This window comes from Podarcis gaigeae, assembly GCF_964106915.1.
Source record: "Podarcis gaigeae genome assembly, chromosome: 17".
Classification (NCBI taxonomy): domain Eukaryota; kingdom Metazoa; phylum Chordata; class Lepidosauria; order Squamata; family Lacertidae; genus Podarcis; species Podarcis gaigeae.
The window spans coordinates 29,836,363-29,860,611 of NC_139694.1; the positions used below are offsets into that span (position 1 = coordinate 29,836,363).

The 24,249-nt window shown below is 43.1% G+C and overlaps 2 protein-coding genes across 9 annotated transcripts in view; one reads left to right on the forward strand and one right to left on the reverse strand.

The window, feature by feature from the left end:
- Positions 1–508: 508 nt before the first annotated feature.
- On the forward strand, positions 509–15,018 carry EXOSC8 (exosome component 8). Its single transcript, XM_083719771.1, has 11 exons — positions 509–644; positions 2,620–2,656; positions 3,867–3,930; positions 5,963–6,036; positions 7,818–7,863; positions 8,823–8,928; positions 9,011–9,056; positions 9,863–9,959; positions 13,718–13,835; positions 14,279–14,385; positions 14,686–15,018. Exons 1-11 carry the CDS (start codon positions 610–612, stop codon positions 14,799–14,801), a joined length of 846 nt encoding a protein of 281 aa, XP_083575897.1. The 5' UTR covers positions 509–609; the 3' UTR covers positions 14,802–15,018.
- SUPT20H (SPT20 homolog, SAGA complex component) overlaps positions 11,082–24,249 on the reverse strand; it is a 39,369-nt gene continuing 26,201 nt past the window's right edge. For 3 of the 8 annotated variants that reach the window (XM_083718792.1, XM_083718789.1, XM_083718793.1), the window contains exons 20-24: positions 22,945–23,099; positions 21,413–21,471; positions 20,337–20,447; positions 17,261–17,369; positions 11,082–15,264 (exon numbers count right to left, since the gene is read on the reverse strand). In XM_083718792.1, the coding sequence (XP_083574918.1) occupies positions 15,149–15,264; positions 17,261–17,369; positions 20,337–20,447; positions 21,413–21,471; positions 22,945–23,099 (550 nt within the window). In that variant the 3' untranslated portion in view covers positions 11,082–15,148. The remainder of the gene's footprint in view (positions 15,265–17,260; positions 17,370–20,336; positions 20,448–21,412; positions 21,472–22,944; positions 23,100–24,249) is intronic. The other 5 variants (XM_083718791.1, XM_083718795.1, XM_083718790.1 and 2 more) reach the window with 3 other exon arrangements.

Here is a 24,249-nt window from a genome sequence, read left to right on the forward strand (position 1 = left end):
CACTTCACCCGAAGGTTTTCATGTATGCTGCGAGCTAACTGGTTTTTGCATAGGGAATTGACAGTGAACCCAAAGCCCCACCTCTTATAAAATCATTTCAGCGCATGACCACGACTTATATGCAATAATATAATAATATAATATAATAATTATATATTAAGGTCTTAGAAATGATCGTTCAGTCTGTTCCGTTTGTTTTTAAACTGACTATTGTTTGTTTTGCGATAAAGTTTCATTGCTCCAGAGGGAGAGGGAGAGTGGGTTGCTTCGCTGTAATTAATTTGATCTCATGCATTTCTCTGCTGGTTTATGATGGGCGCCTCTCGCTTCCACGCTGAGTTGAAGAAGAAGCCTTCCAACGCAAACCCGGAAGCTCCATACCCAGACGGTGAGATGACCTACTCTTGTTTTTTTAAAAAATATATTTATGTTTTGTGAGTCTGATGGCCAACGACAGCTTCCCGTCCCTGCCGGAAACGTTGCGAAGAACCCCTCCCCGCCCTTGGAGGGCCACTTCCGGCCACTTCCGGCCTCGCCTCAGTAGCGCCCTCTGCGCCTGGGAGGCCTTGCAGCAACCGCCGAAAAAGCAGCGGCTCCTCTGAGGCGGCGATGATGATGGCGGCGGCGGCGGCGGCTGGCTTCAGGTAGGTGAACTAGCTTCGAGCGGCGGCTCCCCTTCTCCCCTCACGGCGCCCGAGCTCTGGGTTCTCAGCTGGAGCCCGCGGCCGGGACGCGCGTCGTTGCTTCCCAGGCCCTCGCCGCTACCCTCTCTCCCTCTCTCCCTCCCTCCGGTCTCGTGAAAGCGCTCTGCACGTGTGAACGCAGCGAGTCGCCGGGTTCCTGGGGCACGAACGCCTAACGAACCGCACGAGGGAGGAGGAGTTGGCGGCGGGAGTTTTCGCTCAGGTTTTTGGCGCCGGCCGAGGTCCTGCCGTTCCCTCATGGCGGGTTTCGCCGCCTTTTTTTTGCCTCACGTTGCCGGAGAGCAAGCCGAGCCCTGAGGGCGCGAATCTTGTTTTTCCCCCGAACTATGGGCTGACACAGGAAGAGAAAAAGAAAGAGGATGTCAGTATAGCCCAAGCATTGAGCATGTTTTTCTGGGAAATAATTGTATTAAATATGAATAAATATTTCAATGCACAAGTGTGCTTAAAAGAATGAGAATTTTATTTCCATTCCGCTTTATATTTTTAAGAAAATCTCAAAGCGGTTTGCAGCATATTAAGTCAATAAAACATCAATAAAACAATCTGAAGAAAGTCAAATATAGAGTATACAGTTATAACATAACAAAAAACGAAAATATTATCTCGAAGATTTCAAAATAGAACATTACAAAGGAGGTCAACTGCAGAATACATTACACAGGAGCTTCCCCCCTTTGCCAGAATGAGGCTAGACAGATATCTGGAGTTCTGTTCCCTTTCCCATGCCAAATTTCTCACTTTCAGTTCAATTTTATCCTCACTAGAGTTGAAAACAAAAATTCTGTTTCCCCAGTTGGGAACACATAAAATAGGTAAGTAGATATTTGTGTGACGCCTTCTATTTTCAGTGCTCATATATCACATATATAGGATTTGTATATTCAATTCTTAGACCTAGCAGGGAAAGTGTCCTTTGGCAGAGGAAAGTGTATGAAAAATCTTTGTTATTGATGGAACAAGAATAATGTGTTTTGGTAATGTAGGATGGCACATAAAGAGAAAAGAGAGGATGGCAGCATAGCCCAAGCATTGAGCATGTTGTCATGTAGAAAATAATTGTATCTGTTTAGTGAAAGGGAAGAGAAGAAGAAAAGCCTCTACATATATATATGTACACACACACACACACACACACACACACACACATGCTTTTTCATTTAAAAAGATAGAGGGCTACATAAATTCAATGTCTCAAACCATCTTGGCACTAGCCCAGCTTTGAAGAGGTGTAATTAATGTTTAGAAAATAGTGACCATTTACAAGCAGCAAAGTAACTTGGAGAAGTCTCTACTCATAGTTATTTTTACTGAAACCAAATTCACATTTGTGGTTAGTTGTATCCGAGTTAATAGGACACATCTGTCAACCAGGCAGTTAAAATATTTCTTATTTATTTATTTATTTATTATTTTATTTTTCATTATCCATTTCAAATTATTAATTTTCTCAGAATTTGGTTTCCAATCATTAGTAAATGCCAACAGTGATTCTTCTCAAATTAAGCATGTCAACTTTGCCATCTCAGCTAAATTCATTAACTTCAATAACCATTTTTCCACAATAGATAATAATTAGGCTCCACCTTACTCTTGGAGGTAAAATTGAAACAGCCTCACAGAGCTGCTTGTCAGTTTTAAAACTAAACAATTGCAGATGATGTAACCCTCCAGCGATTTGATTTTACCCCTAAGGGCGCACTCCTCCATTGTTCCTTGAGACACATATTTAGCAAAATTTTACTCAGAGTAGGCCCACTGAAATCAATGGGATTTCAGTAAGTCATGACTACTTTGTACTACTTATTTCATTGGGTCTACTGTAAACATTATTCGGTCCGGGTCTCGCTCTTTGTCTTTTTGCAAGCAGTCTCTTTGCAAAACATTTTGTCTTTACAATTCTATTTGTTTTCAGAACTGTGGAACCTTTGGAGTATTACAGAAGATTCTTAGTGAGTACAGTGAGCATTTGTGTGTGTTAAAACATTGTTGACCCTGAATTTTTTAAAAGTGAGCTATATCTTTGAATTTCAAAATCAGGTTAGCCAAAATGGCCTTTTGATTTTCCAGCACCTTTGGTCTGGATCAGAAAATCTTCCCCCAAGGCACCGTGGGATGATATTTGCCTGTTGGGCCTGCTTCTTCCACTTTTCAGACTGCTAGATTTCCAGTTAGCATTGGAATTGGATCTCTACACATCAAATTAAATGCAAGAAGACCCAAATTGTACCATGTTCATGTCTTTCTCAGGATTTTACATACAAAGAAAATCTGGTTGGTGGCTGTCTGAATTGGCCCTTTGTGGTTGGGAAGTTTGTATCAGAAGTCTCTTAGAAGTCCAGTTGACTAGACTAGAAGCTGCTTGCACATCTGGTTTAGCCAATTTGACAGTTCCTTTTCATATACGTAGAAGGCATGGCTTTTTTTCCACCTGGAACTCACCGGAGCTGAGTTCCGGTACCTCTTTGGTGCGTTCCAGCACCTCTGTAGCATTGCAGTGCCGTTTCCCAGCTCGGGAGAAGCCCTCCTGGAAGGTCATGCAAAACCACAACTTCTTCTGTATCATTTATTGGGTATATGACAATGTTGCATGTAAAATGAAGACAGTCAATAACCTTGAAGCTAATGTCATATTGGCTTATGTAATAACTGATATAGGAATGGGTGTTCCTATTTGGCACTTTCATATTGTCAATTGTGAGAGATAGATTGAAATTTCATGAATGTGCCAAACTTTGGACTGTACTCAGAGATGGGTTTTTATCTGCTATGGCCTGAATTTTTTGTCTACATAAATGTGCATATAATACCAATTTATATAAGAATGTATGGGAATATAATATATTGCATTTTTGCACATAAATATTATATTTATATATATATATATATTTGTTTTTCTCTCCCCCCTTACTGTTCCTTCTTTTTTTTCTGTATCGCTTTATTTCTTTTAATTGAAATCACTTTGATAAAATAAAATCCAAATAACAAAAAATGTGCATATAATATGAACAATCAGGAAAAAATGCCTTTGTTCTTGGATTCTGCCCACACGTCATAGCAGTCCATCAAATGCTGGTCTTTAAGAGCCTGTTTTAGTTAAGCTCTTACATTGCTAGTGGATCAGATTAGTTGCTTGTATTTGAGACTTGGTGATCTTTTTAGAAAGAAAACTGCCGTCCTGATGGAAGGGACCTTGGTGAATTCAGAACTACAACTGTCAACATAGGTGAGTGTTTCTTGGTAGACTGGCTGTGCTTTGAATGTATAGTGGTACCTTGGTTTAAGAACAGCCCTGTTTACAAACGATTTGGTTTACGAACTCCGTAAAACCGGAAGTAGTGTCCTGGTTTCTGAACTTTACCTTGGTCTAAGAAAGGAAGCTGAACACTGGAAGGGCACCGGCGGCTGGAGGCCTCTTCAGGAAAGCGCACCTTGGTTTAAGAACGGTTTTGGTTTAAGAACAGACTTCCAGAATGGATTAAGTTCATAAGCCAAGGTACCACTGTACTAGAAAAGATATGGTCTTCTGTATATTTCAGAACTTTTCCTGTGGGAACTGATAGAAGTGTAACACAGATACAGTGGTACCTCTGATTATGACCTCACAGTAATTATTTCTGGAGGTCCATTCTTAACCTGAAACTATTCTTAACATGAGGTACCACTTTAGCTAATGGGGCCTGCCACGCTGCTGCTGCACGATTTCTCTTCTCATCCTGAGGTAAAGTTCTTAACCTGAGGTACTACTTCCGGGTTAGCGGAGACTGTTACCCGAAGTGTTTGTAACCCGAAGTGCTTGTAACTCGAGGTACCACTGTACAGATTCCCTTTTTCTCACCCTCACCAAAGACAGGTTCTAATTTAATTAATGATGTAACAAAAAGCAGTTGTCGTGACATCCAACCTTAGCACCAGCTGGCAGGCAATTTCCCCTGTGATCTGCCTGTCCATCCCACCCAACTTTCTCTGTTTCTAACAAGCGAGTCACCCACTACCAGAATCCCTCCACCCCATGGAGGAGTATCCTCAACATGAGAGGATAACTGCCCCTCAAGGAATAGATCCCACCTAAAGGATCATTTCCCTTCCTCAAGACGCTCATTCTCCATGATAGCAGGGGAACTGTCATCCTGGGAGTGGGGCAGTGTTATCTCATTCGAAACCAGCCTGTCTGCCTCTCTCAGTTTCTCCAGGTCAGCCAACTTGACCTCAAGGGAACAAATTTGTTCCCTGAGGGCCAGGAGCTCATTGCATCATTACACACCCATGACCCATCTGTCCATCAGGCAGATAGTTTTACATGTGACAAACTGTATTATGTGCTGGAAAGCCACCATACCCCTTGTGGCTTTTAATTTATTTTATTAGTTTATTGTGTTACTTTATTTGGGGTCTTGGGAGTTTGTTCAAAGGGTGGAGGGACAGAGTAGTCTGCCCTGGCCTCTTTCTGCTCAGCACTGCTTAACTCGCCTGTTTGCTTGACCCTTCATCAGCTGGGGCTCCCTCACTAGGCTGCTCTAGACGTATATGTGGAATAATTGGCGTAGCTAATTGGATTGGACCCCAATTAGGCGCAGCTGCTTGAATGGAAGCCCGGCACACTTCCGTCTGGCGCTTCTGCTCTCGGTCCTCCGACCTCCGTCAGCCACAGTTGCAGAGTTTTCCCGCAGCGCGCTGTTGCTCCCCGGTGTTAAGCAGATCAAACACACTTAGGCGTCAGTGTGTTTATAACTCAGTCTTTATTCAAGCAGTTAAACAATTACAGAGCTTTCCTGGACTCAGCTCGCACATTTTGCTTCTGTCTCTTTCGGAAGCAGAGACAAACAGGCAGTGAGAAAGAACCACTCCCACCTAGTAGTCACGCCTCAGGAATGGAGAGACGTCACTCAGAACTCCTTAACCCTGTGAGTTCTGAAACTAGCCACAGTATAAGCATCACTCTTCCCCCAGCTGTTAATACAGCCAAAGAGATTAGAAAATATGGCTCTGATTCCAGAGAGTAAGAATTCAAAAGGTGGGTGGCTTCTTGCAGAATTATAGAAAGGCAGGGTCACAAGAAAACAAATCTTAGAATTTTTCTTCAAAAAAAAACCTCAGCAAAGCCCCTGAGTATGGAATGCCTCGACAACTCTGAATAGCTAATAATCTATTTGTAATCAATGTCTTATTCTGCAAGCAGTGTTAGTGCTGCCAGTGTGATTTGCAAAGGTTATTTCACAGGTAGAAAGCTTTGATTTTGTTAAATGGTCTCTTTTTAGGTTCAATTACAACTGCGGATGGCTCTGCCCTTGTGAAGTTAGGAAACACAACAGTGATATGCGGCATTAAGGCGGTAAGTTCGTGAATAGTTTTCTTTTAAGTTAAAGGCTACACAATCCTTATGGATCCAATAGGGCCTCAGAACTCTGTAGCATTTTTTCTCTGCCTTACTCTGTTGACGGAATAGCAGACTTGACACAGTTATCCACTTCAGATGAGACAAAAACCAATCTTTTCCCATTAGTAGCAAGCCTTGGCCTCAAGCACTAAGCCAGTCCCCTTCTCTCCTTCATATGCAATGAAGGCTTTTTGTGGTTTGAAATAAACGGGCTTTCTTGTATATCCAAATATGGGAAGCTGGCTTGTTCAAACTACAAATGGTTAAAGGAGGGTCAAAAGGCATCCTGGTCATTTAACTGCCTTGATCACACTTCCCCACATTCAGACATAAAGGAAAACTGGCTTATGCCTGACCACAAAAGGAAACTTTCAACTTCATGTGTGAAAGAGGAAAGGGAATGAGGGAAGCACAGAAGTTGAGGCTTGCTATGGTGCATTCCCATAACAAGGAACCAGTTTTCCATTACTGCTAAGCCAGATCAGTGTCTTCCAAGGGCCTTCTATAACTGCTTTCCTGAAGAGCCCAGATGATGAAGTGAGAGGGTGGATAAACGCCCTTGGCTATCCACAGGTGACATGCAACTTGTGTTGTATCTCATTGATTGCCGCACAGAGCACTTTTTTTGCTACAAGCAGTAGGAATGCTGTGTTGAACCACCATAGTGTCTATAAAGCACTATCCACCAGAACTGTTCAGGGTAGGAATCGCTGACTACACCTGAGGCTGTCTGCCCATTTGGCAGGCACAAATTCTTGGCTGTTTGGATAATGGAATACTTGGATATTGCCTACAGGGGCAGGGGGCAGGTATACAACATTTGATAGCCAGAGAGAAGCTCTGTGTGTGTGTGTGTGTGTGTGTGTGTGTGTGTGTGTGTGTATGTGTGTAGGCCACATTTCCTTGGAGGACATCTCTCGGGGACTGCATGGTGGCAGTGGGTGGGGGTGGAGCCAAAAGTGCAAAGGGCCCAGAGGCACTCCTCTCTGTCCTCTTTTTCTTTCTCCCCCAGCTCTTTAAGCTTAATTGGTGCACTAGGGGGATTTTCAGGAAGCTTGCAGCACAAGGGCACAGTGGGAGCTAACCTCTGCTCATTTGCCTTCCCCACAACAATTAGGGTTTAAAATCAGTGTCCATAGATGCCAGTTAGTAAGATGTTGTGTGGAGGAGAAACTAAAGGCTGGATGCGGGAACAGGCCAGAGGTGAGGGGATGGCCTGTCTGGCCCATGTATCAGAAGCACCACCCACTCCAATTTAGAGTCATTGTGTGTTTGGAATTTTTACCTCTGCTATTTTTAAATTTTCAGAGTTAAATGCTGTGCGTTTTGCAATTTGCTAGAATCTGGGTGGGATAAAACGTTAAAATATCAAGAGAATTGGGATTTACCTGAAAATGGTTAGAATCAAAAATTAGTCCCACGTTAAATCATATGGCATGAAAAAGATTAAAGTGTTATACTCGGATAGGAAAAAGCCCCCAGCCTGCTGTTTACAATGTTTCCATTTAAATTTATTACATCATGAATAAATGAGATTGCAATACTAGATATGCCATTGTATTTTAATGGATGTGTACATTTTGTCATTAAAATAATAATGAACTGCTTTAAATATTTGTAAAACATAGGGAAAATAAACAGTGATACCAAATGTGTGTTGAACTTAAGAAAAGGTCAAGAAAAACCATTTCTAAACTTCTAGTTCTTAACATTTCCTCTTAACATTTTGCATACAGGAATTTGCAGCACCCCCTATTGATTCCAGTAACAAGGGATATATTGGTAAGGTTTGGTTAGTTACTATTTTCCTGAAACGACAAGTGATTTTGTTGATTCTCTAGTGATTAGAATGATACTTTGGCAATTCCATTTGAATTCATGGTACTCCTGATGTTTTACAACATTACACTTATTCTGAAATGTAGTTAGCGTATTGGTGAATTGATATACAGTACTTGTATTTTACACAGTGGCGTAGTTAAGAAGGGGCGGGGGGCAGTCAGCACTGGGTGGCAGCTTCCGGAGGGCGGCCAAACCATAGGACATGGGTGGTGCACAGCCTGCAGGGTGCCCCAGCCACCTCCTCCTGCTCAACCGTGGCCACCCTCCAGCGGGCCCAGCGCTGCTGGAAAAAAACAGCACGGGGTGAGGTGCCTGGAGGGCACTCGGAACACCCTTCCCCTGTGGGCAGTTTCCCCTGTGGGCAGTTTGGCTTGCCCCCGTGCGCAGCGCACGCACCCCCTCCCCGAGTTGCTTGCTATGCTGCTGATTTTACACGAATTATCTTACAGTAAAAGTATTATCCTATGCATGTCTGCTGGAAAGCAATTTATTTTTAAGTCGCACTTTTCAGGCACAAAAATTTTAAAATGCAGTAATTTCAAATAAAGCCCACAAAATTCCACAGGGAAATATATATAATAGTCCCGCCCTGCCCTTCTTGGCTACGCTCATGGGGGGGGGGGGCACAGGCAGGAAACCAGGTCGAAAGGGGGTCATGGTCAGAAAAAAGTTGGGAAACTGCTCTTACAGCAGCTTAAACTATTTTGTAGAATAGTACTCTACTTCGTAGCTTCTAGTGAAGCTTCTTATTCCCCCACCACTTCAAACCCTGCACTTTAATAAAATTTAGATAGCTTTTTTGATTCATTCTCCACTAATAAACAAACAACCAAGTGATAAACGTGTTTCAAACTAGATTTATTCAATTTGCTTTTTGATTCACAATTTTTTCCCCTCAGTTCCTAACGTGGACCTTCCTCCACTCTGTTCATCAAGGTTTCGACCTGGACCTCCAGGGGAAGAGGCTCAGGCGGCTAGTCAATTCATTGCAGATGTGATTGAAAAGTAAGAAATGTTTTTGTTTTGTTTTTTCAATAAAAATCGGGAGATCAAATGGATTTTTGTCTTCATTGCATTACTGGTTTAGTTCACAGATGGTTCAGAAAGAAGACCTGTGCATTGTAGAGGAGAAGGTAAGTAAAAGTTCATAAAGAATATTAATTGGGGAGTGATTTGAGGACTAGTTGGGCACCCTTGAACCAGTTCAGCTCCAGCTCACATAGAAAAGTTCTAAGTGTTAATTAATTATTGTGATATCTTCCTATTCCTACTATTATGACAGGGAGCTTATAACCCAGGGTAACTAATATGGTGTTCTCCAGATTCCACCAGACTACAACTTCCATAAACTCCCAAGTCCACATTTAACTATATAATACAGCAGACATGTCCAACTGGTCGATCGTGGTGCGATAGATTGTCTCCCCCCCCCAATCAATCCAATGGGTAGATCACTGCCAGTTTTTTTATAGTGGGAGTAGATCGCAGTCTCTTGGGAGTTGGACGTGCCTGTAATACAGTATAATGCAGAGATGCCTGGGAAAAGAAAAAGGTGCTGAAATCTAAGCAACTTCATATGGGAAAAGGTGGTCCTGAGCTGCACAAAGGCCTTAAAGGTCAAAACCAGCACCTTGCATTGGGCCTGGAAACAAATTGGCAGCCAGTGCTCTTGTGCAAGAGCCAGTGAATGTTTATAAAGTTATAGTGCATTGTTATAGTACAATATAGCTGCATTTTGTTGTGTACATTTACAGACTGGGACTTTAGTTTTCTGGGTAATGGCCCATGCTTTTTAATTTTTTTCAGTCTTAGTTTTTGGGAAAGCCCTGTGAAGGAACACATTGACTTACTTACGAAAGTGTTTTTCAAACCTTTTCACTCTTGTGATGCCCCTTAAGAGCCTTTTCAGTATTTAAATTAACAGAGCTTATTTCCTTAGATTGCTTGGGTTCTATACTGCGACATTATATGCTTAGACTATGATGGGAATCTCCTGGATGCCTGTATGTGTGCTTTACTAGCAGCCTTAAAAAATGGTAAGTTGCCCCGTTATAGTTGCAAACTTTAAACGATTGTAGATTGTGCCATCCAGTATTTTTAAAAGTATGCAGTGAATTTCCTATGAAGGCCTGAACCTTGTAGTAGAGATGTAAGCCAACTGGGTAGCAATTGAGTGTCCACTGCTGCTGGCATCACTGCTCTGGTTCCCTTTTTCCAGTGCTCCTCTGAAGGTTAGCAGCTGCAATTTTAATTGCCTACAATACCCTAGAATTATGCTGTTATACTAATATAAAGTTGGATCCCCAACCTTCATGAGTGTTGTGGTACTACCAGGGTTGCCATATGCCCGGATTTCCCTGCACATAGCTGGAATACTGCAATTGGCAGCAGTGCCTGGGTGGAAATCAGGTGAAATGTCTGGGAAAATCCAGACGTATGGCAGCCCATGGCGGCAGTGCCATAAAAAGAGCTCAAAAATTGCCATTTTTTGAAAAGTGATTTTGCCCATCTAAAAAACCGCAACAACTTTTCTGTCCAGATTTTCACTGTTAATATGGCAACCCTAGGCACTATACCTTCACCGTTTGTTCTCCTTGGTAAGACCACTTACCCATCCAGCAGACATGCCTGGAGGTGGCGTCTCACATTGCAAATCCTTCTAACCCCACAAGATGTACCTTTGCAGGGGAAATTGGCTGCCCCGAAGATGAGAGGTAGGGGGTGTTAGCTGGCAGGGCCTGCCAGCCTGCCTAAACAAGTCCTGACATGAAGGGGCAAAGTGAATTTTTGGGTCTCGTAAACACATGCTATAGATACTTTAATCTACCTAACCAGAGGAGAGGAGAGTTGATATCCAACTTATTCAACAGGGAGGGTTTGAGATAGTAAACCTTTGGAGTATAGGAAGGGTTTGACCTTAAGATCCCCTATCTCTGTGGAATTATACAGAGCTGGCTATTGAAAGGGGATAAAGCTCCCATTGTTCTCTGTTATTGTAGTGATTGCAAAATGTGAAACTTGAGGCTTTTCCCTGCAAGATGATGTGCAGTTTCCAGGATGGGACCTGGAGACAGTTAGACAGCTGAGTAATGGCTTAATCCTCAGGAGGTTTCAGACTGGGACAGAAGACAGGACATTAGGCACCCCGGGTATTCATGTTTTTGTTTTAAATAAGTTTTTTATTGAACTTTTTTCACAAAAACAAAGTAGTACAAAGTAGCACAAAGCATGAGAAAATGTGGTAGACAATGTTGGCTACAGTAACAAAAAGACAAACCAAACAAAAAAAGGTTAGTTGCAGGTCTGGCCAAAACTTGAGTCAATCCCAAAGGACAGTTGGACTATTGGAGCATACTATGTTTTGTTATTAACCAACATATTAATTAAAGCTGTATCTCACAGAACTTATCTTTACTTATTTCCCCCCTTTCTTTCTGATCTGGGTGGAATCTGCTATTTTGTTTGGGTACAGAAGGCATTTGTCCTTTGTTTTCACAAGGACTTCACAGTGCCTTCACCTCAGACAACTTGGTTTCCTTTTAGGGAACAGAAGCCAAGTTACATCTTGAAGCTGTATTCATGTTTCATAGCTTCAGCCATAGGCAGAAGTGACTGCAAAGTGGGGAAAGTCTAGGGTGGCATCAGTAATGAAAGCTATTGCTTAGTGAGTTTCTGATACATTCTGCAAAGCCGGGCTGGATCTTGGTTCGGATTTTCTTTTGGATCATTCAGCAAAGAAGGAAAGCATATGCCAACAGGGAACCTGAGGAGGCGCCTCTGATAAAGTGAATGCCTTGGGTTCCTGCTGTAAGGTGGCCTGTCTGCATTTTTCTCCTGAATCTTTCAAAACCTCATTCCCATTAATAGGCAAAGTGGCATCAGAAAAGAGTGATATTAAGGTCCTTAATCACAAGCAGTAATATTAAGGTCCTCCATGGTCTGCTCAAGGATGGAAAGCCTTTGAGCAAAGTTACTGGATTTCTTACTTAGTAAAGGGGCAACCCATTTCACCTTGAGTACATTTAATACTTTTACTTCTTGCTGGAATTTGGATTCCAGAAAAAAACACTGATTTCTCATGGGAAGAGGATCCTGTGCTGTAGTATTGGTTGTTGGGTCAACCTGAGAACCCAGTGGTTGCATAGGTTAATAGTTGGGTCAGTGAGAGGATAAATCTCTGGGCAGCAAAACTGAGGATCTCGGCAATAATAAGCAACTACAGTGGTACCTTGGTTTACAACCATAATCCATTCCGGAGGTCCGTTTGTAAACCAAAACAGGTTGTAACCCAAGGCGTGCTTTTGACAATGGAGCCTCCAAAAAAATTTGTTCATAATCCCAAAAAATGCGTTGTAATCCAAAAAAAGGTAGCAAACCAGTACACGCACTTCCGGGTTTGATGTGTTTGTAATCCAAAACGTTTGCAAACCAAGACGTATGCATACCAAGGTACCACTGTATCTCGAATGATCCTATGCACTGTAGCTTGTGGATACCTCTTGCCAATCAATTTGTTGTTCCCTTTGTAGAATTGCCATCAGCCAGGAACATAGGGGCTTATGGAATGTTCCTGTGCCATTTGGTGGCCAGGAAAATACTGAGATTTGATTGGTATTGGAATGGCACTGCAGCATCCACCTAGAGGCAGAACTAGGCTTGGGTGGTGCTGGAGTTCATTTTGCAGGACGAGTCCTGGCAGCCCAATGCAAGTGGGATTGTTGCAAGAGACTGTCGGACAATGAGCGATCTGCATTTTGACCTTAGCTGCAGAATGCTGCCTGGTTGGAAAATAGGGTTAAAAAGGAGGTGCTATGAGATGAAGTTGAAAAGGGAATGAGTGAAGAGGCGTTGGGTTTTTGTTTGGAAAGAATGGAGGACAGGAAACTGGGAAAAGCAAAGAAGGTGTTAAAGAGGGCAATGTGAGTAAGAGTAGAGGCAGCTTGCGTACTGGAGAAGACAGGATTGCTTCAGCTTGAAGCAAAAGACAGGAGTCAAAACTGGAGGAGCAGGAAAAGGGGTCAGCAAAGCCTTCAAGCAAGCTGAAGAAGCAACAACCCAACTGAGAAGCAAAAGTACTCGGCTTTGTATTGACCCAGTCTCTCAGATACTCCCCCCCCACATTTGTGTCCCAAGTCTTGTAAGTCTCACCTGCCAAAATAGAAATAAAAAACCACAAATAGCTTTGAAATTCTAACCTAGCTCAAATCCTGCACCGTGCAGTATCCTGGCCTTTCCCCCAGTTGCTCTTTTGCAGTTTGCAAAAAGAATATGATCATTTATATCCCCCCACCCAGGAGGTGGGGGAGATACAAAGACAATTTAAGACTCTGCCAGCAGGGTAAGGATGGAGGAAAACTTTGTGTTCCTACATCTATTTCCAAGTGTGGTTTCTCTCTTTTTGGTTGAAAAAACAATTTCTTTCTTTTTCAAAGGGAGAGGTTCTGTTTAAATCAGGAGGTCTTTTAATACATTGGCCCTACGGACACCAGAGCTCTACCTTTGGATAAATCCAGTTTATCCTATGGCTCCTGAGATGCCTTTTCAGAGACCCAAGGCACCCTAAATATCTTACTTTACACTTCAGTTCCAGTTGCTAATGACAAATACACAGTAATCAAGTATTTCTATGTTTTTCCAAACTTCTAAGTCAGAAGCATAGTGCTGCATATTACTTTCTCTTCATTGTCACACATTCCTTCCAGAATGCCCCTATTTCTCCCTTACCAAAAAACACCCCTCTCTTTAAAGGAAGACCTCAGTTCTACTTTCTCAATAATTGCTTTTGTTATTTCAGTCCTTTTACCTGCCGTTACTGTAAATGAAGAAACGGGATTAGCAGAAGTTAACTTCAAAGAGAAGACCCCTTTAACTATTAAAAAGCAACCAGTGGCTACATCATTTGTGCTGCTTGAGTAAGTATCCACAAAGTTTCCTAAAGCACATTAAATGTGAAACGGGACTGTGGAGAATATTGGGGGCAGGTACCACGTTATAGCTCTTGTATGATGGTTTTGTTCTTCAGTGTTTCTGAGACCATCAGCTTGGTAGAACCTTCATTGTATAAACCATTCTAAGAATTTATTATTACTTTTAATCACCCTCTTGTAAGAACCTAGTTTTATTTCAAGACTAGTCTACTGTTGTAACTTTCTAATCATTATTTCAGGGAGTATGTAAACAAGCAAAACAGCTTTGCTGTTGTTAACTCTCATGCACTAGACTATCTCAGAATAGCACTGAACTGTGTAAATCCATGCAAATTCCTGCATAACTCTTCCTATAGCTTGCAAGCAATATGTCTGTACCTCTTATATAAAGTCACTCCAACTTTTGCATTTTTGTGTGTCCTCCAAAGCACAGTAATACTTGTTGACCCAACTGCAGAAGAGGAAGACCTGGCAACTGGGAATCTAACCATTGTAACTGATGAAGAAGACAAACTGTGTTCTGTTTATAAGCCAGGTATGGTGCCAAACTGTAATGACCTTGTGGATAGGTCAACTAATCAGTCTTTCATTAAAAGTATTTGGCAAACTGCAGTTCTGCAGTGAACACACAGCATATTTTAACTGCACCTATAGCTGCCCCAAAGTGCTATATTCATTTTCACCTCCATTTTAAGTATTGCTTTACTCCATGAAATTGTAATATGCAACAGGTTTCACTCATTAGTGTGGCAGTTCTCAAATCTGCTCTTTTTTAAAGCCAATGTGATAGAAATGTTATACTGACATTGGTTTTTTTTCCCTATTTCCTTTTAAGGAGGAAGTGTAATAACAGGCACAAAGCTTCAAGACTGTATCAGCCGGGCAACAGTACGGCACAAAGAAGTGAAGAAACTGATGGATAAAGTTATCAAAAGCGTACAACCAACATAAACAATGGGTCTCTTAAGTAATTTGTAAAAAGTGTATTTGCTATGTTGCACAAACTCCTTATCTCTAACAGAGACTACATTTATAAAGCTCAATTATTTCAAAATATCAGTCCACCTTGAAATATGTACAATACTGCAAACTGCTTCTTAAAATATTATGACTTTTTATAAAAAAAAACACAATTTTTTGTTAGGGAAATAAATCTTGTTCTTCAGGATTTGTTGTTGTCAAATGCAATCCTACATGCTTCAGTATAACCTCAACATTCAATTTCCCCAGAAAACTATATATTTCTATTTTAAAAACCCCCTTTAAATTTAAATATACATTCTATCTCAAGTGCAGAATCACTGAGGTGCTTCTCTTTGTTTTTTGACTGCCTGCCTGAATGATGGTGTCGTAGTTGAGGTGCTTGTGCTGCTGCCACCGCCATAACCATTTGAAGGTGCAAGAAGCGTAACTGCTGCCAGGAAGGAGAAAAGAAGAAACCTTTTAGAGCTGAGATTTCACTTCAAGAAAAAAATGATGACATGATTCATCAGTGGGTTTTCCCCCCATGTGAGACGTTCAAAATAATTAGAAAATATATGGCTTTTACTTGTCTTCACAAGAAGGCAAGAACAAAAATTTTGATATATTCAAAAATGAATTTAGGAACTTAAAAAATCAAGTTGCCAGTTTTTAAAGGCTTGGCTTATCACAGGAGGAAAACAAGTCAGCAAGACTTCTCACTATGGTAGATGCAGGGAGCTTTTTGGGGGACCCAGATGTTTTATTTCCTCGAACCTTGTGGCCTAATTTGGACAAGTGGGTGTGACCATTCCTTCTGAATCATAGTATGCCAGTTGACTGATAGGTGGGCTGCCCTGCCCACCAGTCAAAAGTGCCTGTCAGGTGAGGGGAGATAGCAACCAAGCAGGTTTCAACTCGCCACAAATAAGCCATGTCTCCCTGTATACCTGAAGGAGCATCTCCATCCCCATTGTTCAGCCTGGACACTGAGGTCCAGCTCCGAGGGCCTTCTGGCGGTTTCCTCGCCGCAAGAAGTGAGGCTACAGGGAACCAGGCAGAGGGCCTTCTCGGTAGTGGCACCCACCCTGTGGAACAACCTCCCATCAGATGTCAAGGAAATAAACAATTATCTGTTTTTTTTAGAAAACATCTGAAGGCAGCCCTGTTTAGGAATTTTTAAAAATGCTTTATTGTGTTTTAAATATTCTGTTGGGGAAAACCCAGCCAGATGGGCCGGGTATAAATAATAAATTATTATTTTTATATTATCCCTGTCTCACATGATGCCCAGTGGACAAGGTTTGGTGAAAACAGGTTAGATCTTGCCTGTCTCTGCACTACAGTTTGATTAGACAGGTCATATACCATGCAGTCGGAGCACTCTTGCTTATGTAATTCAATGCAGTCAAAATAACCAGCCCTGTCCACTGCATGTGGGAACACTGAGGACAGCCTTGCCAATGGCTTTTGTAACCACTTGTGGTAGTTAGTTAGCAATTTCAGTATGAATACACTCTAGATCAGTTAATTTTTTCACACAAATGGCAGCTGCAGTTAGCACATTTTATATAGAAAAAACATGCTGCTGCAGTCCCACTTGGGTGCGGAAGGTAAAATATAAGCCAATATAAAATATAAGCCTTTAGAAATGATGGGGATCTGTGTCAGCGCAGTGGTGGTCAGGTGCAGGGGGTTTGCGTTAAGCGCTGGGAAATGTTTTTGGACAAGGAAGCCTAGAAAGAGGATGGGCTCTCTCTGAACCAAAACAGAAGCAAGCTGTAGGAAATGAGTATCAAAAAGTTGCAGAGCAGCTTTTAAAACTTGGCTTGTGCAGAAAACGGACAGCATGTCATCAGCATGTGGTTTGGGGATTATTATTCCATAGGGGATGAGGATGAAAATGTTCCAGGTATTCAAAATGAGGACACGCTAGAACAGGGAAACGAGTGTGCAGTAAGATGCAACACCCATATGTAAATAAACTGAAGGTCTGCAAGGGAAAATGCATTTTAAGATGGACACAATAGTAACAGGTGGCCGCAAGGGGAGTGCTGGAATGCTTTTAAATGAGCCCATAGACAGAGTAGGTGCATAGCTGTCAACTTTCAGATTTGAAAATAAGGGATCAGCAGCCTCACCTGTCCTGGGGACAGTCTACGGGATATCTAACAATCCGGGATAGCAGTGGGAAAAGGCGCTGTAATAAGGGAATTTCTCGCAAAAAAAGGGAAGGTTGACAGCTATGAGTAGATGTAATGGAAACCTGGTGGAATGGAGGGAACCAATGGGATAGGGCTATTCCTGGAGGAGGAGTCTATTGGTGGTGTCATGCTGTATGGCAAAGAAGGTATAGAGCACAGGTAGAAAAAACCCGACCTCCAGGGCAACAGTGGTTAAGAAACAAATTTGCAGCAAAACAGCCCTGTAAGGATGCTTGAGGAACATACCTGCTGCTGCCTGAGGCTGCATAAAATTCCCTACTCCGGTCAGGTTAACAACAGTTGACTGCTGAGCTGATAAGGTCTGGTCTTGATTCGTGGAGGCTTGATCAGAACCCTAGCAAAGAGAGAGGAGGTTAATAGGTAAAAAAGGTAACGGACCCCTGGATAGTTAAGGCGGTTAATACCAGAACACTCGGCACTGGACAATGTTCTTGAGAACGTAAGAAGAGCCCGATAGATCAGACCAATGGTCTACCTAGCCCAGAACTCCGTTGCTTTCTTGGTGGACGGCCAGCTGCCTATGGGAAGCCCCAAATCAGGGCCTAAGCACAAAGCATTTAATCTTCCTCTGGAAAAACAACAACAATACTCCTAGCTATAGCAAGATTACAAGAGCTATCTGCCATATAACTGATGAGGACCACAAGATAATTTCAAAATACTTTCTAGGATGGTGCAGAACTATGAGTAGTTTCCTGCAAGCCATAGTGTGTAAATTAGGAGCCAGTCTCAGGAATGTGGACTCCTACCCCTCCATAGTGACATCTCCCCTTTCCAGCATTCACAGTATTTCTCTCTGTGGGTGCTGACGGAAGCAATGGTTAACATAAACACTGATTACCCATAACCACAGTTCACAGTGGGGTGTGCATAACGCGAAACTGGTGAATTCTGAGAAGCAGGGGTGGGGGAAAAGTCCTCAAAACATTGACTCTCAAATTGCAAACCATGATTTGCATGGAGCCAGGGTTCCATCTATACCAGCTCTCTTGTCTGTGCAGTCTATTTGTGGACTATTAAGGTGCTATCCAAGAAGGACCACCATACCATTTCCCTGTTCAAAGCAAGCTTCTATAAGAATAAGATGAGTCTATGAACACTTCTAAAAGCTTATTACTCACAGGGAACTTTCTCTGAGTAGCTACCTATAGGAAGTACCAACTCTGGAAATTATGCCCTACAGTGAACAACTATCTAATTGATATTGCTGCCCAAGTAGCAATTTTAACATATCCAGATATAAAAAATATTTCTCTCTCACTTGAATCAACCTCATTGCATGACAACAATTTCAGCAAAACTTATGTGGCTGTTTGCTTATCAGTATCATGCCAAATAATGCATGTGATTATGTTTTTTTATTGGGTTGTATCTAATGAAGTCATCCCATTTGGACAAGGACTTCTGCTTATGCAACAGGATTTCCTCTTCCTTGTTTGTATGTGATGCCAATAAAAGGTTTGATGATGATGATGATTTCCTCTTCCTGTATATGGAACCCCTCGCAGCTTTTCTGGGGGTTCATCTAACACCATGGAGCAGATTTGGGGGGCATGGTTCTGAAGGTTAGGAAAGATATCTTGCTGAGAACCACTGCCAGTCAAATAGACATTTCCAATCTACAGCAAAAAATGGCTTGATTCAGTTTAAGGTAGCTTTAGCTGCTCAATTGTTCTTTGATGAGGTTAACTCTTGACTTTGACTGTCCTTATTCCAAGTCCTTTTCATATGTAGCTACAAGTAACTATCTCTCGACACATATTCCCAAAGGAGGCATGTATGTGCTTATAATACAGTGGTGCCTCGCAAGACGAAATTAATTCGTTCCGCAAGTCTTTTCGTCTTGCGAGTTTTTCGTCTTGCGAAGCACGGTTTCCCATAGGAATGCATTAAAAATCAATTAATGCGTTCCTATGGAAACCGCCTTCAGACCAGGTCCGGGGACAGTCTGTCCCCCGACCTCTTCTGAAGGCCGGTGGGGGGCGAAAGTCTTTGCTCCCCCCCCCCCCGCCTGCCTTCCCGGGACAGCGGAGACTTCTCCGCTGTCCCGGGGCGGTCTTAAAATGCTGGCGGGCGGCAGCGAAACCTTCGCTGCCGTCCCCCAGCATTTTAAAAGCCCCTGGGACAGCGGAGACTTCCCGGGGCGATTTTAAAATGCTGGCGGGCAGCAGCGCTGCCGCCCGCCAGCATTTTAAGATCACCCCAGACAGCGGAGAAGTCCTCCGCTGTCCCGGGGTTTTTAAAATGCTGGTGGGCGGCAGCGAAGGCTTCGCGGGCAGCAGCGCTGCCGCCCGCCAGCATTTTAAGATCACCCCAGACAGCGGAGACTTCTCCGCTCCTGGGGCGATTTTAAAATGCTGGCGGGCGGCAGCGCTGCTGCCCGCGAAGCCTTCGCTGCCGCCCACCAGCATTTTAAAATCGCCCCGGGAGCGGAGATGTCTCCGCTGTCTGGGGTGATCTTAAAATGCTGGCGGGCGGCAGCGCTGCTGCCCGCGAAGCCTTCGCTGCCGCCCACCAGCATTTTAAAAACCCCGGGACAGCGGAGGACTTCTCCGCTGTCTGGGGTGATCTTAAAATGCTGGCGGGCGGCAGCGCTGCTGCCCGCCAGCATTTTAAAATCGCCCCGGGACAGTGGAGGAATTATCCGCTGTCCCGGGGCGATTTAAAAGCCCCCGGGAAGGCAGGCAGGGGGGACAAAGACTTTTGCCCCCCACCGGCCTTCAGAAGAGGTCCTGGACCTCTTCTGAAGGCGGGCGGGGGGCAAAAGTCTTTGTCCCCCCTGCCTGCCTTCCCGGGAGAGCGGAGAAACGCAGCGCTGCGTTTCTCCACTCTCCCGGAAGGCAGGCAGGGGGGAGCAAAGACTTTTGCCCCCCCCCCCCCCGCCTTCAGAAGAGGCCCAGGACCTCTTCTGAAGGCCGGTGGGGGGCAAAAGTCTTTGCTCCCCCCCCCGCCGCCTGCCTTCAAAAGCCATCCGGGATAGCGGGAAGCGCTTCCCTGCTATCCCGGACTGCTTTTAAAATGCTGGCGGTGGGGAGCAAAGCCTTTCGGCCCCCGCCGGCCTTCCTGGACCTCTTCTGAAGGCCGGAGGGGGGGGAAAGGCTTTGCTCCCCACCGCTAGCATTTAAAAGAGGTCCCCGGAGATTTCCCTATGGGCTTTCTTCTTGCGAAGCAAGCCCATAGGGAAATTCGTTTTGCGAAGCGCCTCCAAAACGGAAAACCCTTTCGTCTAGCGGGTTTTTCGTCTTGCGAGGCCTTCGTCTTGCGGGGCACCACTGTACTAGTTTCAACAGGAATGCCTCACCTGATCTCCCTGCTGTTGAGGACTAGATGTTGTAGGCTGCTGTGATGAAAACTGGGATAGCTGCTGCTGTTGTTGCTGGAGGGGATTGAAAATCAGGGAGCCACCTGGAAGCTGTTAGGTTTAAAGACAAGGGAGGGATAGGTCAGTTTGCCTCATTCTCCTATGATAAGCTACATCACAACCAAGACAGAGATGACATTTAATATTCTTTGAAAATTTCATTTGTGGCTTCCCAAAAAAAAAGTATTGCTGTTTTCAAGAATGGTGTCAGCAGGAAAGTACTTGCTACAATAGCACCCCTCCTAGTGAAGTCCCCTCCTCCATTTCAACAAAATTTGGGGGGGGGGGTTCTAGTGTGGTGCATCTAAATCAAAATCACAATCAGGAAAGAAGCCAAAAGCAAAGAAAACAAAGTATGTTTTGTGCAGCCACACACAAAAAAGTCTAACCTGCTCACCCAGTCACTGTCAGCCAGACCACAATTCATTCTACTCATTTGCTCATACTTGTATGTCCAGCCTAGCCCCCGAAGAACCTGAATCTCTGCCAAAAGCTGCAATATTTGCACTTCAAGAAATGCTGGAAAGAGCATTTAACCTAGCTTGCTAAATTTCCACTTCAACTGCTCCCCCCTATCCATTTTTCCTTGCAGAGTAAAGAAATACGTGTCTAGCTTCCCAAGCTGGCTGGAAAACAGCTGGACAGAGGTGACTGCAAGGGCAGTGTGGCAAGTGGGCAAGAGCCTCCTGATTTGTAAATTTTTGATAGAGAACTGTATTCTGAGACCCAGGTCTCCAAAGAACAGGCAGTTCTAGTTTTGATGTCCTCAACGTTTCATGGCTATCGCATTCTTATCATTTGCTTTCCTATTGCTATACGCCAAGGGAGACAGATAACCATCTGTGGATGTGAAATTGAAATATTTTCAACAGCCTGGATGTCCTTAATTGTCAGTCAAGGGGGATGGAGCTATCTGAATTCACATCTAATATGCCCCTCACAAAACCAGAATCAAAGAATTGATTTCCCAATCAAAATAGAAAAATAGGACAACATACATCACCATACAATATTACCTGTAGCAAATTCAAAGGGCGAACGCCTGGAGCATTTTTTAAGCCAAAAGGGCCACCTGCTGAGATTAAGAGAACATTGTGATTTCCCCCCTTCTTCAGTTACATCTAGACTAGAGGTAGAATTGCATTACTGAGTAATAGTAAAACAACAGCAGCTGATAAAAGCAAAAATATTTCGCCCCTTTCGGATTAAACTAAAGCTTTTCTCAAAACTGTCTCATTGATTCAGCTAAAATTTAGAACAACAACAAAAGAGACAAAAAATCTGGTTATTAAATATATTCAACAACACAATCTTAAGGCTCAGAAGAATGGTTGAGAGCATCTGCACTGAACCTCTCATATATTATCTGGTTTCAATGCACAGAACAATGGCACCCAAACTCTGAATCCAGTGCCTTCTCTCTGAAGTCTGGAGGAGAGCAAGCATACAAATCATATATTTAATACTTATTTGATATATTTATACCCGATAGATCAAAATGTGTGGCAGCTTACAAATCATGGATCAATAAAACACCAAACAAATCAGGAAGTTATGGAATTACTTTCATTATATTTGATTTTTATTCTGTTGTATGGTTTTATATTATTGTTGATGTAAGGTACTCTGCATCCTAACTTCTAAAGGGTGGTACGTAAAACTCTTAAATAAATGAAGAAAGAAAACAAACCGCAACAGAGCAAAACTGAAGACTGCACGGTGACAGATAAAAGTGAAAAACTTTAAAAACAGCAGCCAATACTGTACCAATGCAGCAAATTTAAATGTCTAGATAAGCAAGATTGATTTTAGTTGGCACTGAAAGCTCTGTTTAAAACTTGCACCGGGCAAACCAATCTAGGAACGAAATTCCATTACCCAGGTGCCATGACTTAAAGGCCCACTATTTGGCAACAGCCTGTCTAATCTCAGCAGATGGAGGAACACTGAGAAAGACCTGCTGTAAGTTACATTATCATGCAAAGAGGAACCTGTCTTCTGGAATTTATTAAGATTTGACGTGGGCAAGGAGAAATGGCGAATAAAGAAAAAAGGTAGCCAACATATATACATGAACTTCTTACAGTACAGTCGTACCTTGGAAGTCGAACCAAGTCCTTTCTGGAAGTCCGTTCAACTTCCAAAACGTTTGGAAACCAAAGTGTGGCTTCTGATTGGCTGCAGGAAGCTGCATCGGATGATCGGCTTCCAAAAATAGTTTGCAAACCGGAACAGTCATTTCTGGGCTTGCGGCATTCGGGAGCCAAAATGTTCAATAACTAAGCTGTTCAAAAACCAAGGAACGACCGTATTTAGGAGATTTAGTCACATGGCATAAAGGGATTTTTCCAAAGCCCTTGAGATGGCTAATTTACATGCTATCAATTGTAACCAGAAGTAATTTCTAATTTTTTTATCACTGACTACACGGGTCATTAATGAGCCAATCAACTACTGCATTCAGTTTTTCCATGACTTTTCCCATTATAGTGGAAGTAGTCCCACACTGTGCCATTCCCATTCAACCAAGATGGAATTTCCTACTGACCTGGCTGTGAGGAGGGTTGCACTGAAGCAGGCAGCACACTTGGCACCAGGCCTCCTGATGGTAAAATGCCACTTAGGTTGAGGCCTGCAGGGGTTATTGCACTAGTACTACACCCCAGCATGGGGTTTGAGCCGCTCATCAATGTCTGCGCTCCACTGTGCAAAAGGAAATGAGCAAGCATGAGACCAGAATGTCATAAAACAGCACAAAGTACCGTTTTTGGTATCTAACAATAATAATAATAATTATTATTTATACCCCGCCCTCCCCAGCCAAGGCCGGGCTCAGGGCAGCTAACAACCAATAAGAAAAACAAGTTGAATGAATACAACTTAAAAACAAGATTAAAATACAACATTAAAACATTAAAATGCAGCCTCATCACAGGAGGAGAAAGGAAAAAAGAAAGAGGGGGAGGGAATCAAATTGACTCCAAGCCAAAGGCCAGGCGGAACAACTCTGTCTTACAGGTCCTGCAGAAAGAAATCAGATCCCGCGGGGCCCTGGTCTCAGGAGACAGAGCGTTCCACCAGGCTGGAGCCAGTGTTGAAAAAGCCCTGGCTCTGGTTGATGCTAATCTAACTTCCTTAGGGCCCGGGACCTCTAGGGTGTTGCTATATATGGACCTTAAGGTCCTCCATGGGGCATAGTGGGAGAGGCAGTCCTGTAGGTACGAGGGTCCTAGGCTGTGAAGGGCTTTAAAGGTCAAAAGCAGCACTTAAATCTGACCCTGTACTCCACCGGGAGCCAGTGCAGCTGGAAAAGCACTGAGTGAATATGCTTTTGCATCATTAGGGTTGAGGTTATATAGTTCAATCACCAGCTGATTTTATTATGTCTTATTACTCAGAAAAAAAATATGTACTGAAACTTGCAAGTAAAATTTGCTGCTCTAAAATAAACAAATCGGAAATGGGTCCATTTCTCCGCACTGTCTAGATGCCATCTTTTAGTTAGACCAGGGTTTCCCAAACTTGGGTCTCCAGCTGTTTTTGGACTACAATTCCCATCATCCCTAACCACTGGTCCTGCTAGCTAGGGATGATGGGAGTTGTAATCCAAAAACAACTGGAGACCCCAGTTTGGGAAACCCTGGTTTAGACATTCTCACAGTGCTGTATGAACTCTTCCACATTAGGGAGCATATGAAAAAGTGCCTAAAACACAACTCCAATGACAGTGAGAATAATGCTGAAATAAATTATTTCTTCATTATTATTATAATTTCCAATATTTCAACACAGATTGTAAATATCACCCCCTAATACCTCTAGACTTCCATCTCTTCCCTCCGTGACATCCTAT

What these genes read in the sequence shown, in the direction of transcription:
- EXOSC8 (XM_083719771.1), top strand. Translation starts at nt 610, where the DNA reads ATGATGATGGCGGCGGCGGCGGCGGCTGGCTTCAG. An exon ending in AGTATTACAGAAGATTCTTA is followed by an intron (nt 2,657 to 3,866) that starts GTGAGTACAGTG and finishes TGATCTTTTTAG; the next exon opens with AAAGAAAACTGCCGTCCTGA. An exon ending in ACTAGCAGCCTTAAAAAATG is followed by an intron (nt 9,960 to 13,717) that starts GTAAGTTGCCCC and finishes TTGTTATTTCAG; the next exon opens with TCCTTTTACCTGCCGTTACT.